Below are 26,831 nucleotides of genomic sequence, written 5' to 3'. Positions count from 1 at the left end.
CAAATAGAGTGATTGAAAATTATAGTTTCCTCATGGGAACAGATACTAGGATTTTCTAAAACAACTGTCTATTTTTTTAAAAAAGTTCTTTGATCCTAATATAATGACTTCAATCTCATGCAGGATGAACTCTTCAAGTAACACCACTGTTCGCTGAAGGCTAGAAGAGCAATGCATGGCAGCGCTAGGTTCACTATGGTTGTTGAGAGAGACTTATTTCTAGACTGTAACAAAAAGATTCACCTCTGCTTTCCAGAGGTGAATGTCAATATCCAAGCTTCTTTCACCTTGAGAAGTAGCTGAATCTGTGCACTTACTAGCACACCCAAGGAATCAGCTTCTTTTTCTTCATTTTTTTCTGATATTTTTTCTTTTAAAATTTTGGAAGCAAGAAATGGCTTTTGGAGATTTCTCAAACCAATTCTAGAAAGAGAGATGATCAAAAATAGCTCACCAACAGCTGAGTATGTGCTTGTACACCTCCAGCTCTGGTCTTGGGAATTTTGAAGACAGCAAGCCCAGATAGGTGCTTAGCAGTCTGTATCATTTATTATAAATGGCCTTCTTAATCCTTTTGGTGCATTTAGTTATTTTCCTAGGGCTCCTGTAATTGCTGCCGTTATAATACTACGTGAAATTAGTTCCTCTTAGAGAGGAAATTGCAATACCCTTTTAAGGGAACTTACTCTGGCGTTATCTTCATTAGACATCCCAACAGTTGTCTGTCCACAGAGCAGGAATTAGCTGGAGTAAATACTTTGTAAATATTTTCCCAGCATAGAGCTAGAATACAGTAATTCCTGCTAATACAAGGTTGCATGTACTGCATCCAGTGCAGCAATTTATTGGACCAATGGAAACATTTCTTTGTTTCTCTGATTTCATTTCAGTGTTGCAGCAATTTTCTCAGGGTAAATGGCAATATTAAGTGATCAAAATCTAAAAACATTAAAGATAGTTGAAGCTACAAAATTTGTGGAAAATAAATCTGAGTTAGAACTGTTTGGAGCCAAGAGTTTGATTAAGACACAGTTCTATCCATTACAGAAAAAAAAAAAGTAATAAGATATGACATTACCAAAAGCAAGTAAATATATTTGGCTACTCTGAATTCTGAGTTTTATGACAGATAAAATTAAGGGGAAGCCTACAGGTGTATATTTGAACATGCTCCTTTTACTTTTATCAATCCATTAAGCCTTCTAAGAAAGCCCTGTCCTACCAGATCGCCTATAATATTATGCCTGTAAATTACACTTACTTGACACTTTCCATGATACATTCTTTAAGCAATGTTCTCAACCAAGTATTTGAGGACAGAAGATGGAGTGGTGTTCTCATGCATTGCGTGCATTTCTCTTGGTGCAACTGGGGTTTGAAACAAGTCCAACCTTTGGACTTTGCACGCTTTGGGCATTTTTCTTCACAAAATGTTTTAAATTCACCAGTTTTCACCTCCTAGTGCTTTACCAGCAGTACTTGAGATAAAAATTTCAGTCTGCCTATTGAGTGAGGTCTCTTGAATAGCAAGGTGTTTTCGGAGGGGGCAGAAACAGCAAAAACCCACAACGTGGCTCTTAAGAGTAGGTAGAATGTTTGGCTCCTCTCCTAGTTTTGTACAGCTCTTAGGCACAAAGGGAAGAAATAATTCTCTAATCTGCTAGCAAAAGTTTTTAAGATAACTTGAACTCCTCGAGAGAAAGAGATGAAAAAAATATATGCCTTTTGTTAATTTTTCTGGTTTATGTTTCTGTTAGATTACCCTTGCTGGAAGTTATCTATGTGCATTACATTAGCATCTAGTGCTTCTAATCTCAGTACAACTTTTCAGAAGTAAGAACTGTATAAAGGACAGCCACTCAAAAGACTTTGTGTTTCTTTAATTTGTCCCTTATGAAGGCTCTCTTATCCCTTAATTTAATGAGTAGTCCTACTTGATTCATTTGTTGTCTGAAAAAGAGGAATGAATTGGCCAGCCCTTTGCAGTGTGACATTGAGCAACATCAAAACTGATTAAACTTGCTTCTAATGTGGCTAAAGAAGACATACCTTTATTTTATGTCTTAAGCCGTATTAATACTGACACATTTTAAATAGCTGTTTGTCAAAAGCTAGTCAGGTCAAAATAGTTTAACTAATTTTCTGCTTGATTATTTTAAAGACAACAATTAAAACTACATTTCAATTATAAAAAATATACCAAAATCATTTTTTAAAATTTTTTACAACTTATCATTGCTTACTACGATGATACTATTATTATTCTGTGAAAAGCTGTTCAGTAAACAAGATTGCTGCAGTTCAGTTGTATCTGACCCTGATATATTCATTCAATCAATAGTCAATAGCATGAACCTTCTGTTGGATGAAATAGGTAATATGAGTATACAGAGTGATAAGGAACATGCATATGTTCAAAGATTGGGCTTAGTTGGAAAAGTCCCTGTATACTTTGGATTTTCTTTTTTATAAAATTCTCTTTTTCCTTCTCTTTTGTTTTAGATATTGATGAGTGTGAAAATGATTTCTACAATGGGGGTTGTGTCCATGAGTGCATCAACATTCCAGGCAACTACAGATGTACGTGCTATGATGGGTTCATGTTAGCCCACGATGGCCATAACTGTCTTGGTAAGTAGTGAATGCCAGCAAGAAGGGTTCCTTTCATGGATGTTGTAAGAAAGCCTGATACTTTTGCAGCATTTTGCCGTCTGATATATGTTTTCGGTAAAGACCTGATCCAGACTTCACTGGATAAGTTGAAGTGCGCCCATTAACTTCAGTGTGGTCTGTATCAAATTCTTAAAATTGGTGCTCTTCATCCTAAACATACTCCAATCAGTTTCTTATCTCTAACACAGCTGAAAAAAAACCCACCTCAAAACTCTGTGCTGGATGTTTAGGCTTTTCTATTTTTATTTTTTTTTAAGAAAAGTAATTGGTCCCACCCACTTAAATGTGCTTTGTCTGTTTCTTCCAACTTGTGTAATTCCAATCATAACTTTAAATCTCGTCTTCCCTCTTTTTTAACTTCTAGGGTAACACAGTACTAGGATGTTCTGTATGAGCATATATTACTGTATATTATAAGTACAGGTATGATGAAGAAATATTTAGGCAATAGAATATGGCAAGGAAACAGTTATCAGTAATAGCTTTTTATAAATGAGACAGACACAGTCTACTAACTGTACAAAAACAGTTTCTGAGCAGGATCTTAAATTGCTTCAGCAGTCTGAGGTCACTGGATCTAGGATTCTGATTCCTGTCCATTCCTTTGCTTTAAATGGGTTTGGTTTATCCTACAAACTAAAAAAGTGTTTGTTTTGTGTTAAATGTCTTCACACAAATTACTTGGAAATGAGCTTTATGGCCCCTACATCCTGTTTCCCATACCTGCTTATTTGGTAGTCATTTTGGCTAAATTCTAGTACCCTGTATTGTCTGCTTTCCAGTCTGTTTATCCAGGCATATAATACACTTTACAAGGGACTATTTTTCTTCAAATTTCTAATGTAAATACAATGACTACTGTTTGATACAATCACAAATTCATTTCAGGGTGATATGTATAAAAGAGTAATGAAAAGGGTATGTCATCTGTGTCATTCGGCACCTTTGCTATGGTAAAAGCTGAGACCCTTTGCAGTGAAAATCAAGAAATCAGGTAGTGAAGCAGAAATAATAATATCCAGTAACATCACTCTGCGCTCACTGAAGCTATACAACAACTAGAATTTCTGAATAAGGTTTTGGTTAGCCTTTCAGCAGACGTATTTCCTACTTGGTTCTTTTTCAAACTGAGTAATATTTGTTCAGATGTCTTATACATCCTGGCCATTGACAGGATTTTGACTCAAATTTCCAAATTTCATTTATCATAGAACAGAGTAAATGGATTTATTTGCCTCAACTTGAGCTGGTCAAAGGACTAACTGTGCAAGAAGCATTTCTTGTACAAAGAGCAGCCAACCATTCATATAAAAAGTTAAGGAAAACTACAGTTACACAAACATTCATAAATACCTCTTAAAAAAGGGGATACAAGCATAATCAAATAGTACAACTATTTGTGATTCAAATAAATGTGCAGGTACATTGTTTCAAATAGCTTGTTATTTTCAACTTCATTTCCAAATGATCCCCTTAATAGTAAAGTGGGTCAGCAAATAGGAATAACAGGAGTGACCCAATAAAGGATCAAAACTTTAGGAAGCCTGCAGATTTTTATTAGACCTCTCCTGCTGTCTGTATTGTTGTTCTCTGATCACAGTTTTCCATGCAGGTTGGACATACACAGCCAAATTTCTCATGTTTTTGTTCACTGGTTTCTATTCAATCACTTGGTTTTGGAAAATGAAGGACCTACAATAATATAAACTGTTGTGCTGAACTGATGGTTATGGTTCAAAGTCTTGATCCAAGGCTTGCCAAGAGATCTTGCAGATTTGTCAGAGTCAGTGTCTGTCTGTATTAACATTCCACTCTGAGCTGATGTTCTGCATTCCTCCCAGAACATTAGGAACTATGTTCCTTCTAGAAGAGGGTCAGTGAACTGAAGATGAGTGGGAATGATAGCAAAGGGCTGCCTTTCTCACAGGATGTAACTTTAGGACACTAAAAGAGATCACTATTGCCTTCCTAATTTTGAGACCATGGACTAGGAAGGATCTGTTCCTCAAATGCAGATGGAATATTTGCAACCGTTTTTTTATATGAGTTTATATGAGCATAGAGGAACTGAAAAGGCACTGAATCAAGGCACATTCCTCTTTCTCCCTATAAAACCCATAGTAGGTTGATTTTGAAAACCCTGCCTGAACTGCCTTTTCATTCAACACCATGAAAATGCATACACTTGGATGGAAGTGGATTTGCTAGGTGAGACCCAAGCTCAGATTACATTTTTCCTATGCTCTCCCCATCCTTTGGCACTGCAGGTATTGCCGTTGGGATCCATTTTGACACTGCATGGGGAGCTAGGCAGCAAGGACTCTTCGGAAGCAATTCAACTGCCTAAGCTTAGGTGTCTCCTGCCAGTTAGGACACTCTGAGGCCTCTGAGATATCTCCGTAGAGCTGGCAGATGTGGCGTGATATCTACTGCAGTAGATCTGGATTGACACTCCAGAACTGCAGGCCAGATGGAATAATTTAAGGAATCTGAAATGGCATCAGAGGAGTCTGGTGTTTGGACAGCTGATTCGCTGTCTCAGTGACCTCTGTGGCATTTTATCACACGTATGTCACCAGAAATCTTTATGTCTAGCAATTTGAGATAGAAGGCCTAGGGATGATGACTCCATAATAGGTCTTTATAGTCCTGTAGACCATCTAGGAACCTCTAGAAAACACATTGTAATGGAGAAGACAGCTACATCAGGATTTCTGCATGTCTTGCTTGACAGAAGTCTGTGAAAAATCTTAAGCCATCTCTTCTTATCATGGGTTACATTCCTTTTTAAACCTTCACTGGATGTCTTCCTGGTAATGACAGTGTAGCATGATGATTACAATGTTCTTTTTAAAAAACAAACTTTGAGTATTCACAACTGATTAAACCAGATGAGGTTGATGGCTTAAGTGTTTTTTCCTGTGTTCCTGTTTCAACATTTCTCACTTTCTAATCAAGTGAAATTTCCTTATTTATTTATTTGTTGGGAGGAGATGTTTGGTTAAGATTTCATGGATAAAATTTGTACTGGAAATTGTCCAAAACTGTCCTCAGGGGAACTCAGCTCACTCTCTATTTGACATTTTTATTGAGGAATGTCTCAAATATAACATGAAATGACACCATGGGGAATTTAAACTATGATGAGATCCTTGTCTTGCTAAAAATAATTTATTTTAGTACTGCAGTCACTTGAAATAGCAGTAGTGCTGTCTTAAAATTACTCTAAATTCTGTTCAGTGGATGCAAGACTAACATTTGGTCTCATGTAATAACTTTTTTTTATCCTTCATTTGAAACCAATCATGAAATATGTTTTCCTCTCTCCTGTATGAAGTACCAGTCTGGGCTTTTTTCAAAGCAGTTAGCTCACTGATCCAGATGGCCTTTCCTGTTCGATCTTTTTTTTTTTCATGAACTTAATGATAAATTGATTTTCTTCTTCATGTCTTTTCATGTTGAGGCATGCTGTCAATTTCCATTCTCTCCTTTAGAAGAGCTCGTGGGATAACTGATCATCCTTCCCGTCATTCCTGAACATTTTATCCATCTTGTTCCTAGTAAATCAGAATCTTTCTCAGATATCCAATAAAAGCTGTGGGTCTGTTCTACAGAGTATCCATGGGTAGGACTTAATAACCTTTAAAATTGCTTATTCAACATATATCCCCTGCTGTGATTCAGCATGACACTTAGAGTTGTTAGCAATTTGTATGGCTTTCTTGATGTAAGACTGAGAAGACTGAATTTTCACATATGTCCAAGTGCATTATTGAACTGAGGCCTTTTTGACAGTTGAGTATTCTTGGAGGAATCCCATGGGTTAGGGCCCTAGAAGGAAGGGCAGTCCAAGAGAGCTGGTTAATATTCAGGCATCACTTCCTCCAAGCTCAAAAGCGGTGCATCCCTATGAGTAAGAAGTCCAGCAAAGGGGGCAGGAGACCTGCATGGACAAGTAAGGAGCTCCTGGCAAAACTTCAACTGAAAAAAAAAAGTACACAGAATGTGGAAGAAGGGAGGGGCCACTTGGGAGGATTCTAGGAATTTTGTCAGAGTACACAGGGATGTGACAAAGAAGGCTAAGCCCTTTGGAATTAAATCTGGCAAGGGATATCAAGGATGACAAGAAGGGCTTCTTCAAATACATCAGTAGCAAAAGGAAAACAGAGGAAAATGTGGGCCCACTGCTGAATGGGGTGGGGGCCCTGGTGACATGACATACAGAGAAGGCAAAGTTACTGAATGCCTTCCTTGCTTCAGTCTTAACTGTTAAGGGCAGCCCTCAGGAATCCCAGAGCCTGGAGACAAGGGAGAAAGTCTGGAGAAAGGAAGACTTCCCCTTGGTCGAGCAGGATCTGATTAGAAATCATTTATGCAAACTTGACATCCACAAATCCATGGGACCTGATGGGATGCACCCATGAGTGCTGAGGAAGCTGGGATGTTGCTGCCAGGCTGCTCTCCATCATCTTTGAAAGATCATGGAGAACTGGAGAGGTGCCTGAGGCCTGGAAGAAAGCCAATATTACTCCAGTCTTCAAAAAGGGGAAACACTAATAGATTTGTCCTCACCACAGTTCTGTAAGGAAAAGATATAAAATCTTCCTTATTTTTAAGGTGAGGAACCAAGGCAAACAGCTTCAGTGTCTTTGTGAGCTTCACACACCATGTCTGGATGTCTGCAGYATAGCCTTACACTTCTGAATCCCTGCTTACATACCCACATTTCAAATATTCTTTGTCACTTTGATTTCTCTTATTTACAGAAAGATAACAGAATTAGGAAGMTTTGACATAGTATGATATCTCAGGTAATTTTTTTGTATGTTAGACCTTCTGAAAATAACTATGGGAGTTGGTTTTGGTGATGCAATATAGTTTAGGGCTCTTCAACAATTAATCCTGTGTCTGTGATTCAGAAGGGTCCTAGGAAGCAGAGTGAACTCCTGAGTATAAATAAAATCAGGAATGCTACTACTAGTATGCATTATAGATTCTACAGATCTCTCTGCATGAGTTGAGTGTTCAGTGTGGTGAAAAAAATACACAAGTGCAGTGCCAGCTTAAAAATTCATTAACTAAATCCTGGTTATGTCCTGAAACTTGAAGGTGTGCTTTGGGCAAAAGGCTTGATTTTTTCCAGCCTGAAATGTAGACATTACTTGCTCCAGGGGAGATTGCATTTCCCCTGGCCTGCTCCAGAATCAGTCCCAGGCTGCCAGCCCTGGCAGATGGAGGAGAGCGACAGTCACAGCATGATATTTGGGAGCCTGCAGCTAAAAGAGAAAATCCTGAGACAAACCAGGAGCAGATAGTTAAGCCTCCAACTAACATCTGCCCATTATAAAATGCGCCTTGAGATTCCAAATTAGTACAGAAATTAGGTTCATGTTTGAAATCAAATTTTCTTTTCTTCTAAGGGTTGAGGTCAAGATCTAAATCCAAACTCCTGTCCTACTGTGTTCTTTTAAGATTCACTGGTTCATTTTGAAAGAGTAGAGGTCTTAACGCTGACATACTAGCTTGATTCCTTTCTGGATGGTTGTAATCCACAATTCCATCAGATTACAAAAAGAACACTATGTATGCATATATATGTATGCATATCACATCACTCATTTCATCATTTTCCAGTGAATGTTCCACTATTCTATGTTTTTCTTTCTTTTTTTTTTTTAAAAAAAAAAGCGTAATTAGCAAATTCTTCTTATTACTGCTTCTCCTTTTTTTTCAATATATGTACTTGGAGGGAGGTTATGGGCTAATCAGCATATCAACATGAAGTGGAAGGAGAGTTGCAAATATTTGAGAAATCATTCTTAAAGCTCCCAGATGCACAATGTCAAGATGTGGTACATAACTGATTTAAGATTACAAAATCACTGGTATGATTACAGAGAGCAGTGTCTTCCTTTTCATTTAGCTTTATTTTTCTTCCTCTCTAGACAGCTGTGTGCAATGTGTTGCTTTCTTGAACTCCAAATGAATGCTTCTATTACTGATGTTTATTTTTATGTTTCCCAACAGTTCAAATAGAATTTTTTTAATGTGAATATTTTTAATATAAAACTAAACAGCTTTGGAAAGCTTTCTTTTTTTAAGTTTCATAAAAACAAATATTTTAAAGAGAAGCTGAGGAATGGGCTATTTATTTGGCTGTCTTCCAGTTTCCCTTGCCTTTCTATCCTTATTCCAGGAGATTGTTAGGTGAGCCAACCATTTAGTATTGTCCTCCTCTAACATATCAGCAGTGCCTCTAATGATATTATCTGTCATAAATTCTCTTACAGATTTTCATGGCTGCTAATCTTAAACTCCTTGGCAGACAAAAGAGGGTTGAATATACCCACTACCCTTTTTTCCTAACTCTTCATTTTTATTAAAACACATTTAGAATTATGGTATTTTTTAGAGAAAGCTATTACTCTAAATCTTGAAGCTCTTACTCATTTCCAGTGATTTTGGTGAGAATTTTCCATGAGCAAAAAACTTCAGGACTTTGCAGCTGTTTGACATCTTAGGAGAAGGAGGCCAAACTCCCAAATCAGGGCTCAGTGGCTGGCCAGGGTCAAGGGGAGATGTGTTCCAAATTTGAGGGGCCCAGCGACAGGCTGGGAATGGGGTTCTATCCAATCCTATGTAGTTACAGGTAGGATGAAAAGGGATGAAATGCAAGTTTAACAATAAATGGATTAGATTTGTGTGTTTTGTACATTTGTGTGTTCTATATGCCTGCAAAAGGTGAATGAGCTGGGATTATTTAAGTGTAGTAAGAACCTTAGGATTGGGGAACCCAGGGAGATGGGTCCCACTGAACTTCCCGTACACAGTGATGCATTAACAAAAATACACACTGCAAACTGCACAACTAACTGAATTTTAGTGACAAATATATTCTTTCATGGTGAAAAACTTAAACATGTTTCAAGTTCTTTGTTTTTTGAACCCAGTCCTAAATGACAAAGAAAGTTGCTTTCTGATACGTTTCTTCAGGGAACTATCTTTTATTGATTTACTGTTTCAGATAGTTTATTAGTCTTGCTTGATCTGTACATCAGATGAATGATAATAGCAGTGATTTATCAGCCATTAAAGTATCTAGTATTTGTTGTATAGAGACATGCATTGGATTTTATATTTGTATTTACTATTCTTGCAATGTTTTCCACTAACTGATAGCTGAGTGCTGAGCAAATATTAATAGGTAGGATGTGGAATAAATGTTATATAGGCATTTCTGTGTTAGATGTTTACATATATCTTCTGTACATGCATATTCTTCTTCTGTACATACATGCTTATTGCATGGTTGCATACATATTGTGAGTGTCTTGATGCTACAAGTGGTAGTAGACAGTCCTATTAATCAGTTAAATCTCCCTTCTGAGATGAGATTATAATTATAACATTAGTTTTGATGATGTTTCCCTTCTAGCATTCGGTTTAGTTTTATGGTGTCTGGTAACTGGAAATTTCCAGGCTTTAAGCCATAGCAGTCCCCTCACTTGCTGGCACGTTCCATTGTGGACGATTAAGGATCATTATCAGCATGTATGTCTGCATACAAAGTTGAAAAGTGTTGAACTACCAAGATGTCAAGGCCTATATTTCTAGGAGTGATTCATAATTTGAGGTCTTCTTAATCTCTGGATGTCCTAGGGTGTCATTCAGCTAACAGAGTGTAAATATCTGCATCTAAGCCATCTGCCTGTACTCCCCCTGAAGACACTATGGAGAAATAGTATTTTGGGGGTGTGACTGCTCTCATCCTAAAGTATATGTCTCCAGTAGCTCAGATTAACGAGTCCCTGATTTTTCACAGATGCAGACTTATGTTAATCAGCACCTTTGAAAATTGTGTTGTTGCTTTAGAAAGTTTGGAGTTCAAAATTGAAGATTAAACTTGAAATGCATCCAATTTCACTCTGGAAATCCAATAGGAAATAAGGAGTTCTCATGGTGATTGATGGAAAGAGTTCCAATATTCAACCTTCTCTGAAACTAGGATCCAAACACACTGCATTTATAAAATCCTCCTTTTATTTTCTCGGTATCTAAAAGTTTGTCCCTTCAGAAGTGCTGTAATGTTTGGTCACTTGACATTAATCTTTTGTGTTCAAATGAGATATAACTTTCTTTACATATTAATTTGCCATATGTTTACTTTTTTAAAGCCAGTGTGCTCTGAGAAGTACCAAAGCAAGAGAGAGTATAAATCAGCTTAGTTGCAAGGCTTTTTGTTAGGTATGGGGAAATAATCAAAAGTGTGGAATAAATCTTGGTCGCTGTCAGCTGTAAAGTTAGATTCTGAGACTGTCATAATAAATTAAGAAACCAGGAGCTAAATGACAGGAGCATCAATCTCAGTCTCTTGTTTCTGAAGTCTTCCTGTTGTTCGATTTTTTTCTTTTTTTTTTTTTTTTTTTTAAAAAAAAGAAACTTCAGAGGAAGGAGGTAATCAATCACACTAAGGGCTTCTCTACATGCAAAATAAAGGAAAGTAAAGAAAAATCAGCTTAGAGTGTGAAGTTAATATGTGCAAGTTAAACCACATTAAAGCCTATATGCATACTCTGATTTGGGCTAACATGGCTCTAAATGCCTGTGGCTCAGTTTATCAAAGTTAGAATTTTGTTCTGCATTATGCATCCTTACTGCTTTAGCTTGTTTATGTTAGTTTCCCATCATTAGTTAATTCATCTGCTTTTGTTATTCATCTCAACTGATGTGGCCAGTATTGATATCTACCTTAATAGAAATGCTATAAAATACATTAAAGTTAATCAGAACTTTGGGAACCACATTGTGTTCAACTCTTACTTAATGCAGTATGAAGCATGCATGCACCTGAAAGGAAGAATTTCAGCTTATTTTATATGTGTTGGCTAGTCAGATCTGTGAGACATGTGAGCCTCGCCTCACAGAAAGGTGTTTCTGTCAGTCCTAGAAATTATGTAGATCCAATTAAGAGGCTGAATTTGTATGAATTAGAAGATACCAGACAAAAGTGGAGACCTTTGGTATGTGATTTTAAATACAGTCACTGTCATTATATTGTACTTAGGATGAAATCAGGTCTTGGCAGTGCTTTAATAATTGGATATCACTCATTTTTATAGCCAGAAATTTCATTAGGTGCATATTTGTAACTCTTATTAAGAAGTACGCTTGCAATATTTAAGTAAAATAACCTTGTTGATTGATCCTTTCATTAGACTTCCTGGTAACAGTATGATTTGTGTAGTTGAGAAATAGTCATCAAAAAGAATAGCTGCTATATAACTGCAGTGCAAAGATAGCCTAATTGCCTACTGTATTAGAAAATGAAGCAGTATGCGTTAGCACTACAAGAAAGGTTGGTAGTGAATTTGTTGTCTACTTGTAGAAAAGTAATAGATAAGAAGTTTGTCTATTTGTTAAGTAGATTCCAGAATCTCGGTATCCTGCTCGGTATCTCTGTAGTATCCTGCTTTTGCTGTCTAATGCTTTCCATGGATTTGTGTATCTTGACATTATCCTGTTTACTTCAGTGTACAATGTGCAAACTTAAAATTTTGCATCAAACTGCAAGACCAGGATCCAGGATTGTTTTTACTTTTTCCAATAGCTTCTGCTGACTTTAGTCTAGATCCGTTTCAAGTATCTGAAATTATTCCCTGTGTACACATTTCTTACTCATATTGTATCAGATGACAATATGTAGTTTTGCATAAAAAATGAGCAGGAGGAAACAGAAAGTTGATGGTAGAATCTTTTAATAAAGCTTTGCAAAGACTGTAGTTAACATCTATATAATAATAACACATAATAAAAATTTAATTAAAAAGTCACTAGACATTCTGTGCAAGAAAGATTATTTAGAGAATTTGGAAGATTTAAGAGTAAAGCAGAATTGATTAAGGGACTGTATGGGATATGGAAGAAAATGTCTGAAAACAATTAAAATATACTTCATTAAATAAGCAAAACTGGAGTGAACATATGATACTTTATCACAGAATAGGAATAGAAGTGAGAAACAAGGCAAAGTTGTTCCACTGCATCTTAACAAAAGAAAATATTAACTGAAGAGAAAGTTCCAACAGCAGTGATATTAGGCTGTAGAACAATCCCTTCAGCAGCATGGTTATATCTAACTTAAAGCATAATTAAAGTAGAATTGAAGAGTTTAAAAGAATGGAAAGATGTATTTACTCAGTTTATTTGGGTGGCAGTGTTACAGGCACATTAGCAAGAGCTCAGCATCCAGAGTTCTAGGAGACTCTAGCTTGGCATACTCTAGGTCATATGTTAGTGAGCAGGCTTTCATGTCTTTTTTTCCTCTCATGAGAAGAGCTGTGCAGAGAGGATAAGATTTCTGTTCTGCAACACTTAGAAATTTGGCTTTATTCTGAAAACTCTGGAAAGTTTAGGATTGTGTAGGTCTCCATAAAAAATAATCTGGATTTTTTTTTTATTATAGGATAGACTCTACAGTTTTTTCAGGGTGATCTTTTTCTTGTACTAGCTATAGTATCAGACAACATACTAAAAGAAGAAGAGGCATAGCTGTTTTTTAAATTTTTCTAGATGAAATAAGCTTGAATGGGAATTTTTCTAGAAGACTTTTCCACTCTGAAGCTTCTGTAGTGTACTTTTAAGTATACAGGCAAACCTGAAAGTAAAGTAATTAATTTTAGTGTATCTGAGCCAGCAAAAAATGCTGAAAGTGACTCTTTGTAGGTATTCCTAATGTAGTTGTATAATTAACATGGGTTGGAATGACATCAGTACAGGCTGAAAAGTTTTCCATTACTGTTTACTAATATTCTTTTTACTCTAAAATACTGGAGTCATATTTTTCAGATACATATTAGCACATCAAAAGTAGCAATGTTTCAGTTTTACCTTCTGAAAAATAGTTATTGTAATTCATTATGATGAATATATGCATTGGTATATTTAGACTTGACTGGGGAGCTTGACTGATTTTCTTTGGACTAGTTGAGCAGCTTCATTTATTCAATTCTTTCAGTTTATTTTGAAGATATAGCTAAGCAACTACTTCTGAAACTAGTCAAGGAAACAATAAAAAGTGTTGATATGACAGCAAAGAATGGATTTTGTATCTCACTATAGAGTTATAGTAGCAGACATGAAGCTGCATTTACAGGACAGGCAACCAGCCTTTTGCCATGCTACTTGCAAATCATCTAAGGCTTCATTGTATAAGTTGCCCTGGTCTCAAATCCTCAAAACTTTTAAGCACCCACTAGATATGAGAAACAATATCAACCCCCTATACAACTGCAGCATTTTCTTTAATGGGCCTGAGATTTTCCATATGCCACTGAGTGTTATTCCAGTGCTTACAAAAACATCTGAAATTCTCTGTATGAACATGTCAGAGAAGTTTAAGACACTTGATTTTGCTCACTTTAACAGTAGCTGGAAGAACTTCTTTTGACTATAACTCAGCATCTTCCAGGCTCCAAAGGGACCATAGGCCAAGCCTATTCATGACTGCACACTGAAAGAATGTGGAAAGTCATTCTTGTGCTGCAAAATGATCTGACCACTCTGGATGTGGACTGAGTTTTGCTTTAAGTGTTTACATTTGAAATCATAAAGAAGGAACTCTGGGAGAAATAGGGGAGTCCATAGAACTTGAAATTAAAAAGGCTCTACCAAATAGCCACTTTGTAAATTCACACGGGCTACATACCTGAATGGGATATCCAGAAGTAAAGCTGCAGAATTTGTCAGTGGATGGTCAGTCTTTTTGCCTTAACATTTTAACAGTTTTCTCTGTGACTTAAGCTCCTGTACAACCAACACCAGATATCCTACAGTAAAAGGTAAGACAGCTTCTAGTGGAATAAATTACCCTTAGACAGTTTCTGCCTAACTTCTGTTAATTAATGGTTAGCTTGTGCATGAATCACAAAGTTTTCTTTCTTTTGTATGGGATATAACAAAACGTTTTACTTAACCATGTGAATATATGCTTCATTTTCATATGTTGGACACTGATAACCCTAGGCCATAAACCTGAAGTACTTTGATTAAAAGAAAAAAAAATTTTCATGTCAAGTGATATACTTTATTAGCCCCTCAGCAAAATGTTCTTCATTTTTGTGAGAAGATAATCAACACCAAAATAAGAAATTTTGAGTTAATCAGAACTAGATTTTTGTGATCTTCTCAGAGTCTATAAGCAGATAAAAAAGGAATCAGGTATAAGCAGTAGTAAGCCTGGAAGAAGAATATAGACTACTGCTTCATATGAGCCTGCAGAAGTTAATGTTGCTTCAGAGGAAAGTACAGAGGCAAGGCCACTGTAAGGAAATATATGACAATAGATTAGGTAATTACTCAAGTTGTCCTCAATTTTTCCTTGAATTGGTTAGGACTGTTGCTTTTTTGCATCTGTAATTAACTTCTTTGTTTCTAGGTTACAGAGGGTTGTTAATCCAGCACTGCAAATCTGAGTGTCTTGAGTACACCCCGAAATCAGTGAGAATTGCAAGTTCACTACTAATGGGGCTGTGGCTGTCCAAGCCTTGCAGTAAGAGCCTCCAGGGTGGAGACTGTTGGTATTCCCTAGACAGTGGTACTGCAGGTGGAAAGAAGCAGGATCAAATTCACGCAAAGTTGTCTTAAAGCCCAGTGTCAAAAGCATAGGTAACTTATTTAAGAATAACTGACTGGGAACTTTGTTGTGTTTAGGCCGTGTTGTCAGGAGGCTACCATCTGTACGTGTCTATCTAAAACCAGACATGACTACTAAACGAGAAGATAGAAGCTACAAGTAAGATGTCATATTAAGGAGCTTGGGTGTTTATTTTGAAAATGCTAAAAGCTGTGAAAAGGACTTTGGTGTCTTAAAAGGACAAATAGTGGTTCCCCGTTGTTTGAGAAAGGAATAAGCAAGTGACGTCAAGAGACTTGAACTCTGTGCAACATTGATGAGGTGTCCCTAGGGCTGTTTACTTCTGCTCAGCAAATGGACAGGCATCACGCAGAGCAGCATTGAGCTCTTGCATTAAATCAAACAAATATTTTCTCTACTATAGACAGCAAAGAAATATGTTTACTCAGGGATGCAAATAGAAGAGCATGGATTTTTATCATCTGATTTTTTATGAGCAAATTTAAGAGCAAAATACCACAATATAATAGCCCAAATATTATCCTAGCAAGCTGAGAGTATTGCAGAAAAAATGAATCATTATTTCTACCTCAGATACAGGCTTGGCTGTATTCACGGTTACTGAAAGTAATGGTTTCAATGGATTGAGTGGATTATTAGCAAAACTGTGGGGACACTATGAAAAATTTCCTTGGAATTATTGCTTATAAGAAGCACCTGTTACAGCCACATTTACACTGTATTTATGTAGTGTGAAATTTAAGGAATTCCTTTGTGTGGCACAAATTAGCTACATAAAAGCATCCATTCTCAAGTTGCACATCTAGAACAGTGCAGGCAAACAAGAAGCCTGCTCAGTGGCTATTGAGATGATAGATGACTGTAGTCCAGTAAGAGATGGGAGTCTATGAGACACATCATGGGCATTTTGTTAGTTATTGTACCCCTCATACATAAAAACCAGAATGGTTCTAAATAACTGTTACATTTTGCAGAATCCACTGATCATTTTAGAATGATTTTAGTATTCATCATCAAGGGTGTCCCAGTAATCAATGCTTCATGTTTCTCTTTTCCATAAAATGTGCTGCTTTTTTCAGGAAAAGGCAGTATTTCACACTTTCTGTTTTTAAATGTCTGCTCTAGTGAACACTGTTGTAGGACCTATTTCTTTGCAGATGGATCTTTTCACAGTGAGAACTCTCTTTTCTGCCACTGTGGTAGTGAAGTACTGAATTCAAGTGCTTGTTTTTCTTTTTCCTTTGCTTCCTCATATTTTTTCAGTTTCTTTCTTAAAAAAGAGGACCAAAAATCAGGATTCTAGCCTATGCGAAAATAGTAGAAAGCTTAGGCCCTACTTTTAAATTCTACATGAGGTCTGCTCTCAGATCTCCTAGAGATATGAATGCTATGTATGTATATAGTGGTATCTCTTTATTCTAACATTTCCCCTTTGTGTATGCATATAAAGTCTGTCTAAGAAAATGGTTTAGCAGTTATTGCAATTAGCAATTACTCCATTTTTTGTGGCTCTGTCAACTAGTGTGGTGTGTCCTCCTCCCTACCTTGACGACATGTCACTATGTATATAACCATTTCAACAGGAATGCCTGCCTGTACCGTCTAATCTGATACCGCAGGCTTCACTCCTACATGCTAGAATTACTCTCTGGGCTTCCACAGCTATCTTAAAATCCTGTCTTCCAAGATATGCACTCCAATGCAGCACCATGGTACTTGTAAGGAATGGAATAAGGAAGTGGGAAGAATATTTGCCAAATATTGCTGTCATTAGGCTAATTTCTAGAAGTGGGTGTTTCTTTGGTCTAAAAATGATATACTTTTTGGTTTAGCCATGATACAGTCTCTCAAATTATCTCTATAATGTATTATGTAATTGTCTCATTTGTGTACTGCTGTATTTGCTAACTCAGAATAGATGAGGTAGACAGTAGAAGGCTGAGGGGGATCTTTTCTCTTACAAATATGATAGATCCTCTGTGGTGCTTTGTTGCTTAAATTTGAGGAAAGTCTGGAGTATTGCTACCAGCAATCCATCTCTCTACCATAGTGTTCTGCACCAGTAAAATAGGCAGATGAGCTTCCAAAAAGTTTCAAAGAATGGCTTACAGTAAAACTTTGAGGATCAGCTCCCTGAATCATGAATCTAAGACCTATTTTCAGAAGTCAGTAAGAAACCCTACTGTTAGAGTAAGTGAATAGGGCTCTGGCTCCCAAATGCTTTGGTGATTCTGAAAATGAGACTCAGATTTCTGAGGGGTTTGAGTGCTTATGAAAATGTTGGCACAAAAGAAAAATGTCAGAAGGAAAGAAGGGAAAATCATGGGAGGAAGTAGGCAGTGGACATAATATTCTTGACATTGACTCTAAGTAATCTGTTTCCACTTTGGTCCCTTCCTGCTTGTGGTTTTTGTTTCAGGTACCCTTAAAAGACCTCATTAGTGGCCTTCTCCCTAGATGGTATCTGAACAGGACAGTCTGTCAGAATTACTTCTTTAGGCAAAATGCTGAAGGAAGCTCCAAACTAGATCAGGGTGAAATACCAGTGGAACTAGTTTGAAAAGTTCATTGGATAAATTAAATGAGAATCCAGAGGCATTTCTTTATTTAATAAATTAAACATTCATCTTTATCAGCTGTAATGTTTCCTACCCTTTGATACTGTTCCACATTACTGCTCTCTAGAATATCTCATTTTACCAAGATACAGAGCACAAGTTTGTTTATGCAGAAGTGGTGGGTCCAGTAAGTGAGAGGTCTAATGCAAATTCTGGTATGCATTAATTTGCGTAGTTTTTCTGATGCACAGGTATATAACTACATATTTACATATGTATGTATACATATACATGTATCTGCTATCTCTTCCTCTCTTTTGAAAGTTTTCTTCCTTCCTAGCCTTTCCCTGATCTTCCTCTTCCCCTATTCTTTTTGGTCCTCAATGATGACTGGCCAATAAAAAAGCTCAGGCCCTAGTCTCCTTGGGAACAGAAGTGTGCCACTCTGGCTTTAAACTCTGTCTAAACAATTATAGCTGTTGCACTGACTGTTGCTTTAACTATTTATTTGTGATGGTAGGGAGTAGCTGAGGGCTATGCTGAGTTATTTCTGTACACTTCCATCAAGGATTGCTTTTAGTAGAGACAATCACAAAACAATTTTTTGTGTAAGTGTTGAAGAGAATGGTTTAAGGACATATTCTCACTTTTTCATAGTTTTTCTTCACATTTGAGGATGAGGGTTGGAGCAGCTGTTTCAGACGACCATAACCTTTTCCCATCTTTCTGTGAGTGGATTATGTAGGTTTGTGGAAACCTTGCTCAGGCTCCTTTCTTGGGATCATCAGTACGATTTTAAGGCTCACCTATTCCATAAGCAGTGGATAAAGAACTCTAAGAATCAGTACACTGTCCAGTGGAGAGGCCAACCTGGGTGACACAACTTCAGATAGACAAGGAGCCTAGGAAGTGGAATTGAGATTTCATATAATTTTAAAGGAAGATAGGGAGCGTCATCCACTGCCTTGGGGCTGCAGTCCCCAGGAGACAATCCTGGTCTGGCCTAAGATGACCAGTGGTACATGATTTTGTGCAAAAGATTGCCAAAGAAAATGTGTCTGCTCTAAAAAAAGAAGAAAAGAAAATGTTTATTAAAAGTAACAAAGCGAGTTTTGTATTCATGCTTAATACCTTTAAAAATCATTAAAATGGATTTAGTTGGGGTTTAGGGCAGATATTCAAAAGAGGTTTTATATTATCAGAAGTGACTATTTTTCTGTATCTAGAGTTAGGCCCTGGGGTAGTTCTCCAGCAGGTGTAAACTGTCATAGAGTGCTGAAAATTAAAGCTATTGAGGATCCACTCTTGCTTTCTTAAAACAGTCAAGGGCCCAGTTTGACATGCAGAGCCTCCAAAACTGGAGCCAGAAGAGCTTTATAGAAAAACTGGCTACTTATTTTTGTTGTTTATGTGAGAGTTAATCTCTAGTAAATGTGGTCCAAAATGCAATCACATATGCTGCATTACCGGTGTTTACATGTTCAGCTGGGTAACTTGAGCTACATTGAACTAGAACTGCACAAACAATGAAAGAAAGAAAAAAAAAACCTTTGGCAGCTAGTTCATTTGTGAACTCTGAAGAAATTCAGATAGCTGAAGCAATTATTCTGCCAGATCTAGCAAAGCTTGTGTTCACTGAGGTTCAGTGGAGTTCTCTAACTCCAGAAGACTTTTTTACCTCATTCTCTAAAATAGATTAATAATAGGCTGATCATAAAGTGATTTTATTGGACAAAAATAGCATGAAAATAATTTAATAAATATTTTCCAGGCAGTCATGACCAATAGATTGTTTGGTATGGTGGATAATAAGTAATGTTGCCCTTGAAGACTGCAGTAATGCAATGTGCTTCAAAAAGCCTGATCCTCATGTAGGATTGAGACCTAAGAAGAGAAAGTGCTAATCCTACATCACCAGGCCAGGATTTATTGGAAGGCATGTGTATGATGGAGATGGAGATGTCCTAGATCCCAGCTACTCCTTTTCTTCATAAATACGTATTAAAATCTTTTCAAGCCAAATATTTGAAAACATTTGGAAGCAACTCCTCATAGAAAACCTTCTCTAAGAGTTTGAATGGTAATAACTTTTATTCTAGCGTATGGATTTCGGGGTTGGTGGTAAATTTGAGCTATCTCATTATGGAAGTGGTAAATCACCAACATTTATTATCAAAAGCAGAAAAAATGTTTATAAATCATTGCATTTGTTTCAGATTATTCATCAGAGCTGGAAGGCAATTGTTCAAGTTGATTTGTGAAACTATAAACAGAATGCTTGGAAGGCTACATACTTTTTATCAAAATTTTGGGTTTTGTACATGTATCAACTGAGACTTTTTTCCTTCAGTAAATGTTCCACTAATCTTCCAGAGAGAAGAATCTAGATCCCAGTGTGTTGTTTTGGAGGAACAAGCTTGAGTTGGTACTAATGTTCCCAGGGCAGCAAGGCCTGATAACTTGCAGTTGAAGGCTCTCACAAAGTTGTCCTATTGATCTTTCCTTCCTACACTGCAGTAGGCAAAGAAAGTCTGCACTTTTCTTATGTCCTCAAAACTACTCTGGTGGGGTTATGGAAAAGATTCAGATCCAGAAAAGAATAAGAATGGTATTGATACAGAGAATATGGTGCAATAGTGCTTAAAGATATCCTGGGGAATAAAAAAAAATAAAAGAAAAAAAAGAAAAAAAGAGGAAAGGACTGTCTATGCACTTTTATTGTAGTTCCAGATAGGAGGAGGCTGTCTGGTTTCTCTGGGCACCACTATAATTACCCTAGAGCTCTTTTTTTTCTGTGCAAGAAGAGCTATGATTTCTGTCATCTACACTAAAACACAAGCAGCACACCAGCACAGACGCTGATAACAGGCTTGGCTGAGCAAGCTGCCTGAACCAGCTTGCTTTCTTGCATTAGTTACCAGCTGAATTTCTTCAGCCTTTCAGAGCTCCTGTACTGCCCTGGAAGAGTCTAGGCCCAAGAAGCTTGATTTTGCCTTAATGTATTATGGCAAGTCTTGGAGGAATTAATTCTACAGGAGCTGTGCCAGCCCTTCTCATGAGGTTTTGAATGTTGCAGGTCATTTGGCTCTGTTGTGCTCCCTACCCTCTTGCCCCTGTAAAAAAAATTAAAGCAAAACACACACTAACTTGTTTGCTGACATGTTGGCACAGAACTACGAAATAGCTGACTGGTTGCAGAGTCTCCATAAAGGAGCAAAATATGGATTTCTCAGGTGGCAAGTTGTCTCTTATCCAAAGAGGAAACAGAGTATGGGTATAACTTTTATGAGCAAAACAGAGAGCTGCAAGGTTGAATGTGGGTCAGATATATTTTAGTGGCAGAGCTCTCACAGTACTGAAACATGTGTCTCTTTTAAACATCACAGCATAAAATTTTTAATGCCAAAGAGAGGTGAAGGGGGGTGGGCAGGGACCCTCAAAACAGCCAGTAGCTAATGCTGCCTTTGTGGTTTTATATATTTGCCTATTAAAATGACAATACAGACATGGAACATTTAGATTTAAGAAGCCTTCCTTTCATTAAACAACATTAAACAAACTGACAAAGTAGGGGGTTATGACTCCAGTAATTGAAACATGCTGTTCTGTGCAAGACCAGAACTCTATAAAGACTCTTTTCACCCAGTAATGCCCTTTGTGTTTGCCTGCTACCCCTGCTAGAAATTACTGTAGGCTGAAGTATGTCTTTCCAAGTAGAGTGGGAATGACAGAGCGCAACACCACTCTTGGCAGATGGGGTCATAGCCCTTTTAGGACGTTAACATTCGTTGTGCATTGGAAATCAATTTGCAGCTCAGAGTGCATGGAAACTTAACTGCACTCCCCTCTTCACAGGTCTTTTAATGTTAACTTTAAACGCAGGATGCAGGAAAAAGAATTAGATGGATTAATTTGGATTAACTCTGATGGGGTCTGGGTAGTTCTCATTAGTTTAATATTTACAGTGTGCCTTTTAGTGGATTCCCTGCTCTGTTAGATATATATTTTGAGTCTGTATATTACTTTGAACTTCCTTTTTCTTCTCTCGTAGATGTTGACGAGTGTCAGGATAACAATGGAGGATGCCAGCAGATTTGTGTAAATACAATGGGCAGCTATGAATGTCAGTGCAAAGAGGGCTTTTTCCTGAGTGATAACCAGCATACCTGCATTCATCGCTCTATTGGTAAGTTTTCAGTGTGTGATGTGTGCTTTTGAGAATAACTGTATTAGAAACACAGAAACTGTTCTTAGTTTTTCTTTTATCCCTCAGAGCTCTGAAAATCATTGTATTTGTTGGTTAGTACTGGTTGATTACTCCACAAGGCAAACTTGTAGCACAAGAATAAATAAGACAAAGCTCTTAATATGACATAGGAATATACAGAGTTCAAACAGCAGCCTATTGGGACAGGCAGAGAAGAGACTTTCAGATGGCAACTTTGTGCTTCTGACTTTTCTAAACACTAAAACATCTCTTGTCTGTTTATTGCTTAAATGGTCTCTTGTCTTCCACCTTTGAGAGCATGATATCAAAGCTTAAATCAAAATGAGCAGCTTTCTTCTGGAAGTTTTACAGATTATCTTCTTTTGCCATATAACTCATTGCTTCATTACAGATTAACAATAGCTGATATTATACTGACATGTCTTTTTCCTTTGGTTCAGTACTCTGTCTAGGGTGAATTAGAAAACTGTCTTTCTGTTGCCTATGCAGTAGCAGTGGATATAAGGACTGTCTGCAGAACTGTGATCCTAGTCTGCTGCTGATTTTAAGTGGAATAAGCTGCTCTCCTTTTTTCTATACATGTCAGGCATGGAAGACAAGTTTGAGTGGAAAGCGGGAAAAGAAAACAGCATAGCTATAAATCTTGGCAATTAAGTGGGCTCTTTATGTGTTCATTCAGACTTCTAGTGGCCCTGGCAACAATAATAATATAGGCTAGCAAACTCATTTACCAATAGGTAACAGAAAATGGCAAAGTAGCAAGATGAGTCTGATGATCAACAATATAAGCATGCTGTAAATTTCCACAAGCCATGCAGTAGTTCTGAATTATTATGAGTCACTAAAATTAACCAGAAAATCCTACCTGGACATAGAGCATGAATTTAGTCACTCTGTTGACAGGAAAACAAAACAAGCTGAGCTTCTCAGAAATGTAAATGTATTTCTGGCATCATGTGCCTGTTTACACAGAATTTTAAAGACAGTTAGTAAATTTTCATTTTTAGAAATGTGAAACTATGGAGTATATTCACAGTTCCACTTTTTAAAATGATTGTTAAGTTTTAAGAAACTGAAGCTTTTTGGTTTTGACAAGGACATCCAATTAAGCTCCATCAACCAGTGTATTTTAAAGGTTGTTCTCTAATAGGTTTTTAGTCATTCTTTTCAACATAAATTGTTCAAATTTCTGTCCAGCATAATGTAACCCTGACACAAAGATATCCAACAGAGCAAAGAATAGTAGCTGGAGGCTTAATGAAAACCACTTGCAGAGCACAGCGATACAATCATTATTCCAATTTGCACATTATAAAAATTCCCAGCTGTAATACAAGAGAATTTAGTTATCCAAGATGGAAACTAATGAAATAAATGAAAAATGAGACTCTAAAGGCAAAAGGTTTTGTAAAGAAAAGATTTATTGATGGAGATGGTGAGTTTTTATGGCAAAGAGGATTCCTACTTTGCAGGAAGGACTGGAGAGATGAATTTGAAGGTTGCCTGCTGCATGCACATAATAAAAACGCATGGTATGCATATATTTGCGTTAATTTGTTTATAAAGAAAATGAAAAATAAGACACGGTCATTTAATTAAGGTATCATCAAATTATTTAAGATCTGAAAAAAAATGCAAATAGCCTGGAGGCAGTTACAAAAGTATATTATGAACAAATGCTTTGCAACTTTTCAAAAATAAAGTGCCAGTTTACAATATGAGTAACCATTACACTGTCATGTCATGATCCTACACTTAAATACATTGGGTGGGTATGCGGGAAGAAGAAGATGAGACCAATGATGCATTTTAGTTGTCAAAGGTAATTGAACTGCAAATAATAAACATGCATGCTGAAAGAGTAAGTGTCTTTTTAAATATCCCTATTTACTCACTTTGATGTGTCTCACTTTTGAGTGCCTCTGCAGAAACTACTGGAGTGCAAAAGTACAGAAATGCTTTCATCAAAGTAGTTAGCCAGAATTATGCCTAGTGCTAGATTGTGTCTATACCTCTGTTGGTAAACAAGGGTGAAGTAGGCAAAGGCATAACATACATCTAGCATTGCAATCCCAACACAGAGGCTCTGATCTGACAATGCGCTTTAGCAAGCTTGTTGACTTTAAGCATAACAAAATCCATTAATTGCAGTGGGATTACATTTTTATCTCTGAAAAATGCATATGCAGTCACATGATCTGCATGTTCCTGACATCATCAAAAGTCTCTTCAAGGACTCAGCTAGTCTGAAATAGTCTACCACAAGGTTCTTCATGTAGTTCCCTACCACCTTTTCTTTCTTGTTTTTAAATGCAAAGTCCTTAGGTTGCATTTGGTGGAATGAATCCAGAGTAGAAGAACTGGTAGCAAAGCCTTGGCAATGCCCCATCTGCAGGCCCAGCATGTCTACCTTCGCCCTCAATGAGGCTGGTGCTGCTCATATGCTTTGAGCTCATCAGCACATTCAAGTGATATGCTAGTTTCAGGTCTGAAAAATGGCGTAAGATACTTGGGAGGAGGGGCAGGGCTGTAAGCAGAGGCAGGAGTATGTCTCTTTTTGCTAACTAACCAGCCAAGGGAAATGTATTTCCTGACAGGAGGCATCCTTAAGATTGTTGGTTGGCTGCTGTGTGCACTTCTCCAGCTACCAGAGATGCACTGTGTCGGTGTCAGTGCTTCAGGAATGGAGTGTATCATCACGCTGCTACCCCAAAGCTGTGGTTAAAAGCCACCCTGGAGTTCAAGGCAGGGGCTTTTAACATTGTCATGTTTGCTTGCCATCTAGAAGCGTTCTCATTATTTCCTGCAGGCAAAAAGGATTAATGATCTATAGAGAAGGAGGAATTTTATATYGATGGGAGCCCAGGCTGATGTTAGTCAGTGCAAACCTTAGCTTCCCAACATTTGCTTTCTTTTATTTTCTTCATTATTGGCCAGCTGATTTCATATAAATTTGAGTATCTTTTGGGAAGAGGCTATGCCCAGTACAACTTACCTCATTTATTGTTGCCTATACTGGTTTGCTTACAATAATGGCAGCAACAACAGAGAGAGAGAAAGGGAGGGAAGATGGGCGGTAAAAGATATGGAAAATTTGGTAATTGTTTATCTCTATTACATCTTAATTGCAATAGTAGGTGTAAGCACTGTGAATTATACTGGAGACACATTTGTATTTCCTCCTGACTTAAAAAGAATTAAAAAGCTGTTACTAGAACATCTCCAGCTCCAGAGGGAGCATGTGCTTAATAAATGTGGAAATTAGTATCATACACTACAGCTATGACTGAGTCAGGTGAGTGGGTTACAGCGTGTCTTCCTTCAATTTGATAATAAGTGAAAAGCCCAATTCAGCAAAGCCTTTGAGACGTCCTTAATGTCCCAGTGATATCAAAGTTGGTTAAAAATCTGATCTGGGCCTAAAAGCATCAAGATAGACAGAGTTTAGCTATATGCCTGTAACTCTGCTCAAGTTCAAAACGATATGGAGCTCTAACTTCATTTTAAGGGTACAGGATGCGTCATTGCGTTACATCAAAGTTACTGTGTTCAGGAGCCTTGGCTACAAACTGCCTCTCCAACCAAAATCCCCACCTTAAGCAGTAGAGAAGGCTACTACTGGCCTACACCCAGAAAGCAAGTGTCCTGCTTGCACAAGGCACTAGGCAAAAAGGAGGTTTGCTTATAAGCCTGATACTTTAGGATTTCTGTAGCTAGGAAGACATCTGTCATTTTAAATCTCAACCCTTGAATGTCTCCCTAAACTTAGCTATACTAATGATTTTAGATCTGATAATAATTCAGTAACAATATTTTGTTTATACTACTAGCGTCAAGTAAATGAAAAAGGACGGTGCAATTAGGAGTGGTAATTTTAAGTAGAGACGAGAAGAGGTGGAGAAATACTGGGCTATAGAAGTCTGGAAACTATAATGGTCTGGTCAAACAGCGGAAAAGCTTTTTACATGGTTGTCACCATCATTTTCAGGCCTCTTAAAAAGCCATTTCACAAGGAATTGCTTTTTCACTTCCGCTTATATCATTAGATTTATGCTCTTTGCAGAGCTGTGGGTTCCTATGCACAAAATCGAGTTACCACAATTTATCAAATTACCATGCTATGACTGAGCTTCAAAAATTGCTTGTCTCTTTCTACACTGGAAGTGCAACAGTTTAGTCCTTGAGGAAAGAGATGTTAAGTCAAATTTCTTGCATTTGCCATGGGCTAAATGTGTTTATGAAAAGAGTTACTATGCTTCTGTTGATACATAATAACCTGTTAAACTTGATTATATGCTTAAAGCCTTGTTAATTGTGCAGTAGTAGCACTGGAGTCCTCTAGTGAGCTGACATCAAACTACTGAGTTTCTTCTTGTTCTGAGGACTATAAAACTGCCTTTGTTCAGTTTTTTACTTTCCTACGTTCCATGATTTATTATTATTTTTCACCTATTTTTGTAATCCAATGGGATTTTATAATGGCAGAATAATGCTAGGGCTCCTAGGAAGGAAAAATGATCCCCAGTCAGGGTAGGAGAGGTCTGCAGATTGGGACTGTGAACTTTGTTCCCATCTCTGGTGCTGATGCCTTGTGTGACTCTAGGCAAGAAGGTTATTGTGACTCACTGTTTTCTGCAAAGCATTTTAAAGGACAGAGGTGCTTATTCTGCAGAAGCACAATAGTGTGTTTATATTTAAAATAATGTGGAAGGACGACTTT

General features: G+C 37.3%; 1 protein-coding gene across 4 annotated transcripts in view; it reads left to right on the top strand.

The window, feature by feature from the left end:
- Positions 1-26,831, top strand: part of SCUBE1 (signal peptide, CUB domain and EGF like domain containing 1) — a 216,950-nt gene that overhangs the window by 26,820 nt on the left and 163,299 nt on the right. For all 4 annotated transcript variants that reach the window (XM_085324449.1, XM_085324448.1, XM_085324447.1 and 1 more), the window contains exons 3-4: positions 2,503-2,631; positions 21,935-22,069. In XM_085324449.1, the coding sequence (XP_085180575.1) occupies positions 2,503-2,631; positions 21,935-22,069 (264 nt within the window). The remainder of the gene's footprint in view (positions 1-2,502; positions 2,632-21,934; positions 22,070-26,831) is intronic.

Source organism: Rhea americana, unplaced genomic scaffold (genome assembly GCF_003343005.1).
Source record: "Rhea americana isolate MKP2758 unplaced genomic scaffold, rheAme1 scaffold_91, whole genome shotgun sequence".
Classification (NCBI taxonomy): domain Eukaryota; kingdom Metazoa; phylum Chordata; class Aves; order Rheiformes; family Rheidae; genus Rhea; species Rhea americana.
The sequence above is the reverse complement of the archived record's forward strand: the minus strand, read 5'-3'. Positions and strand labels throughout refer to the sequence as shown.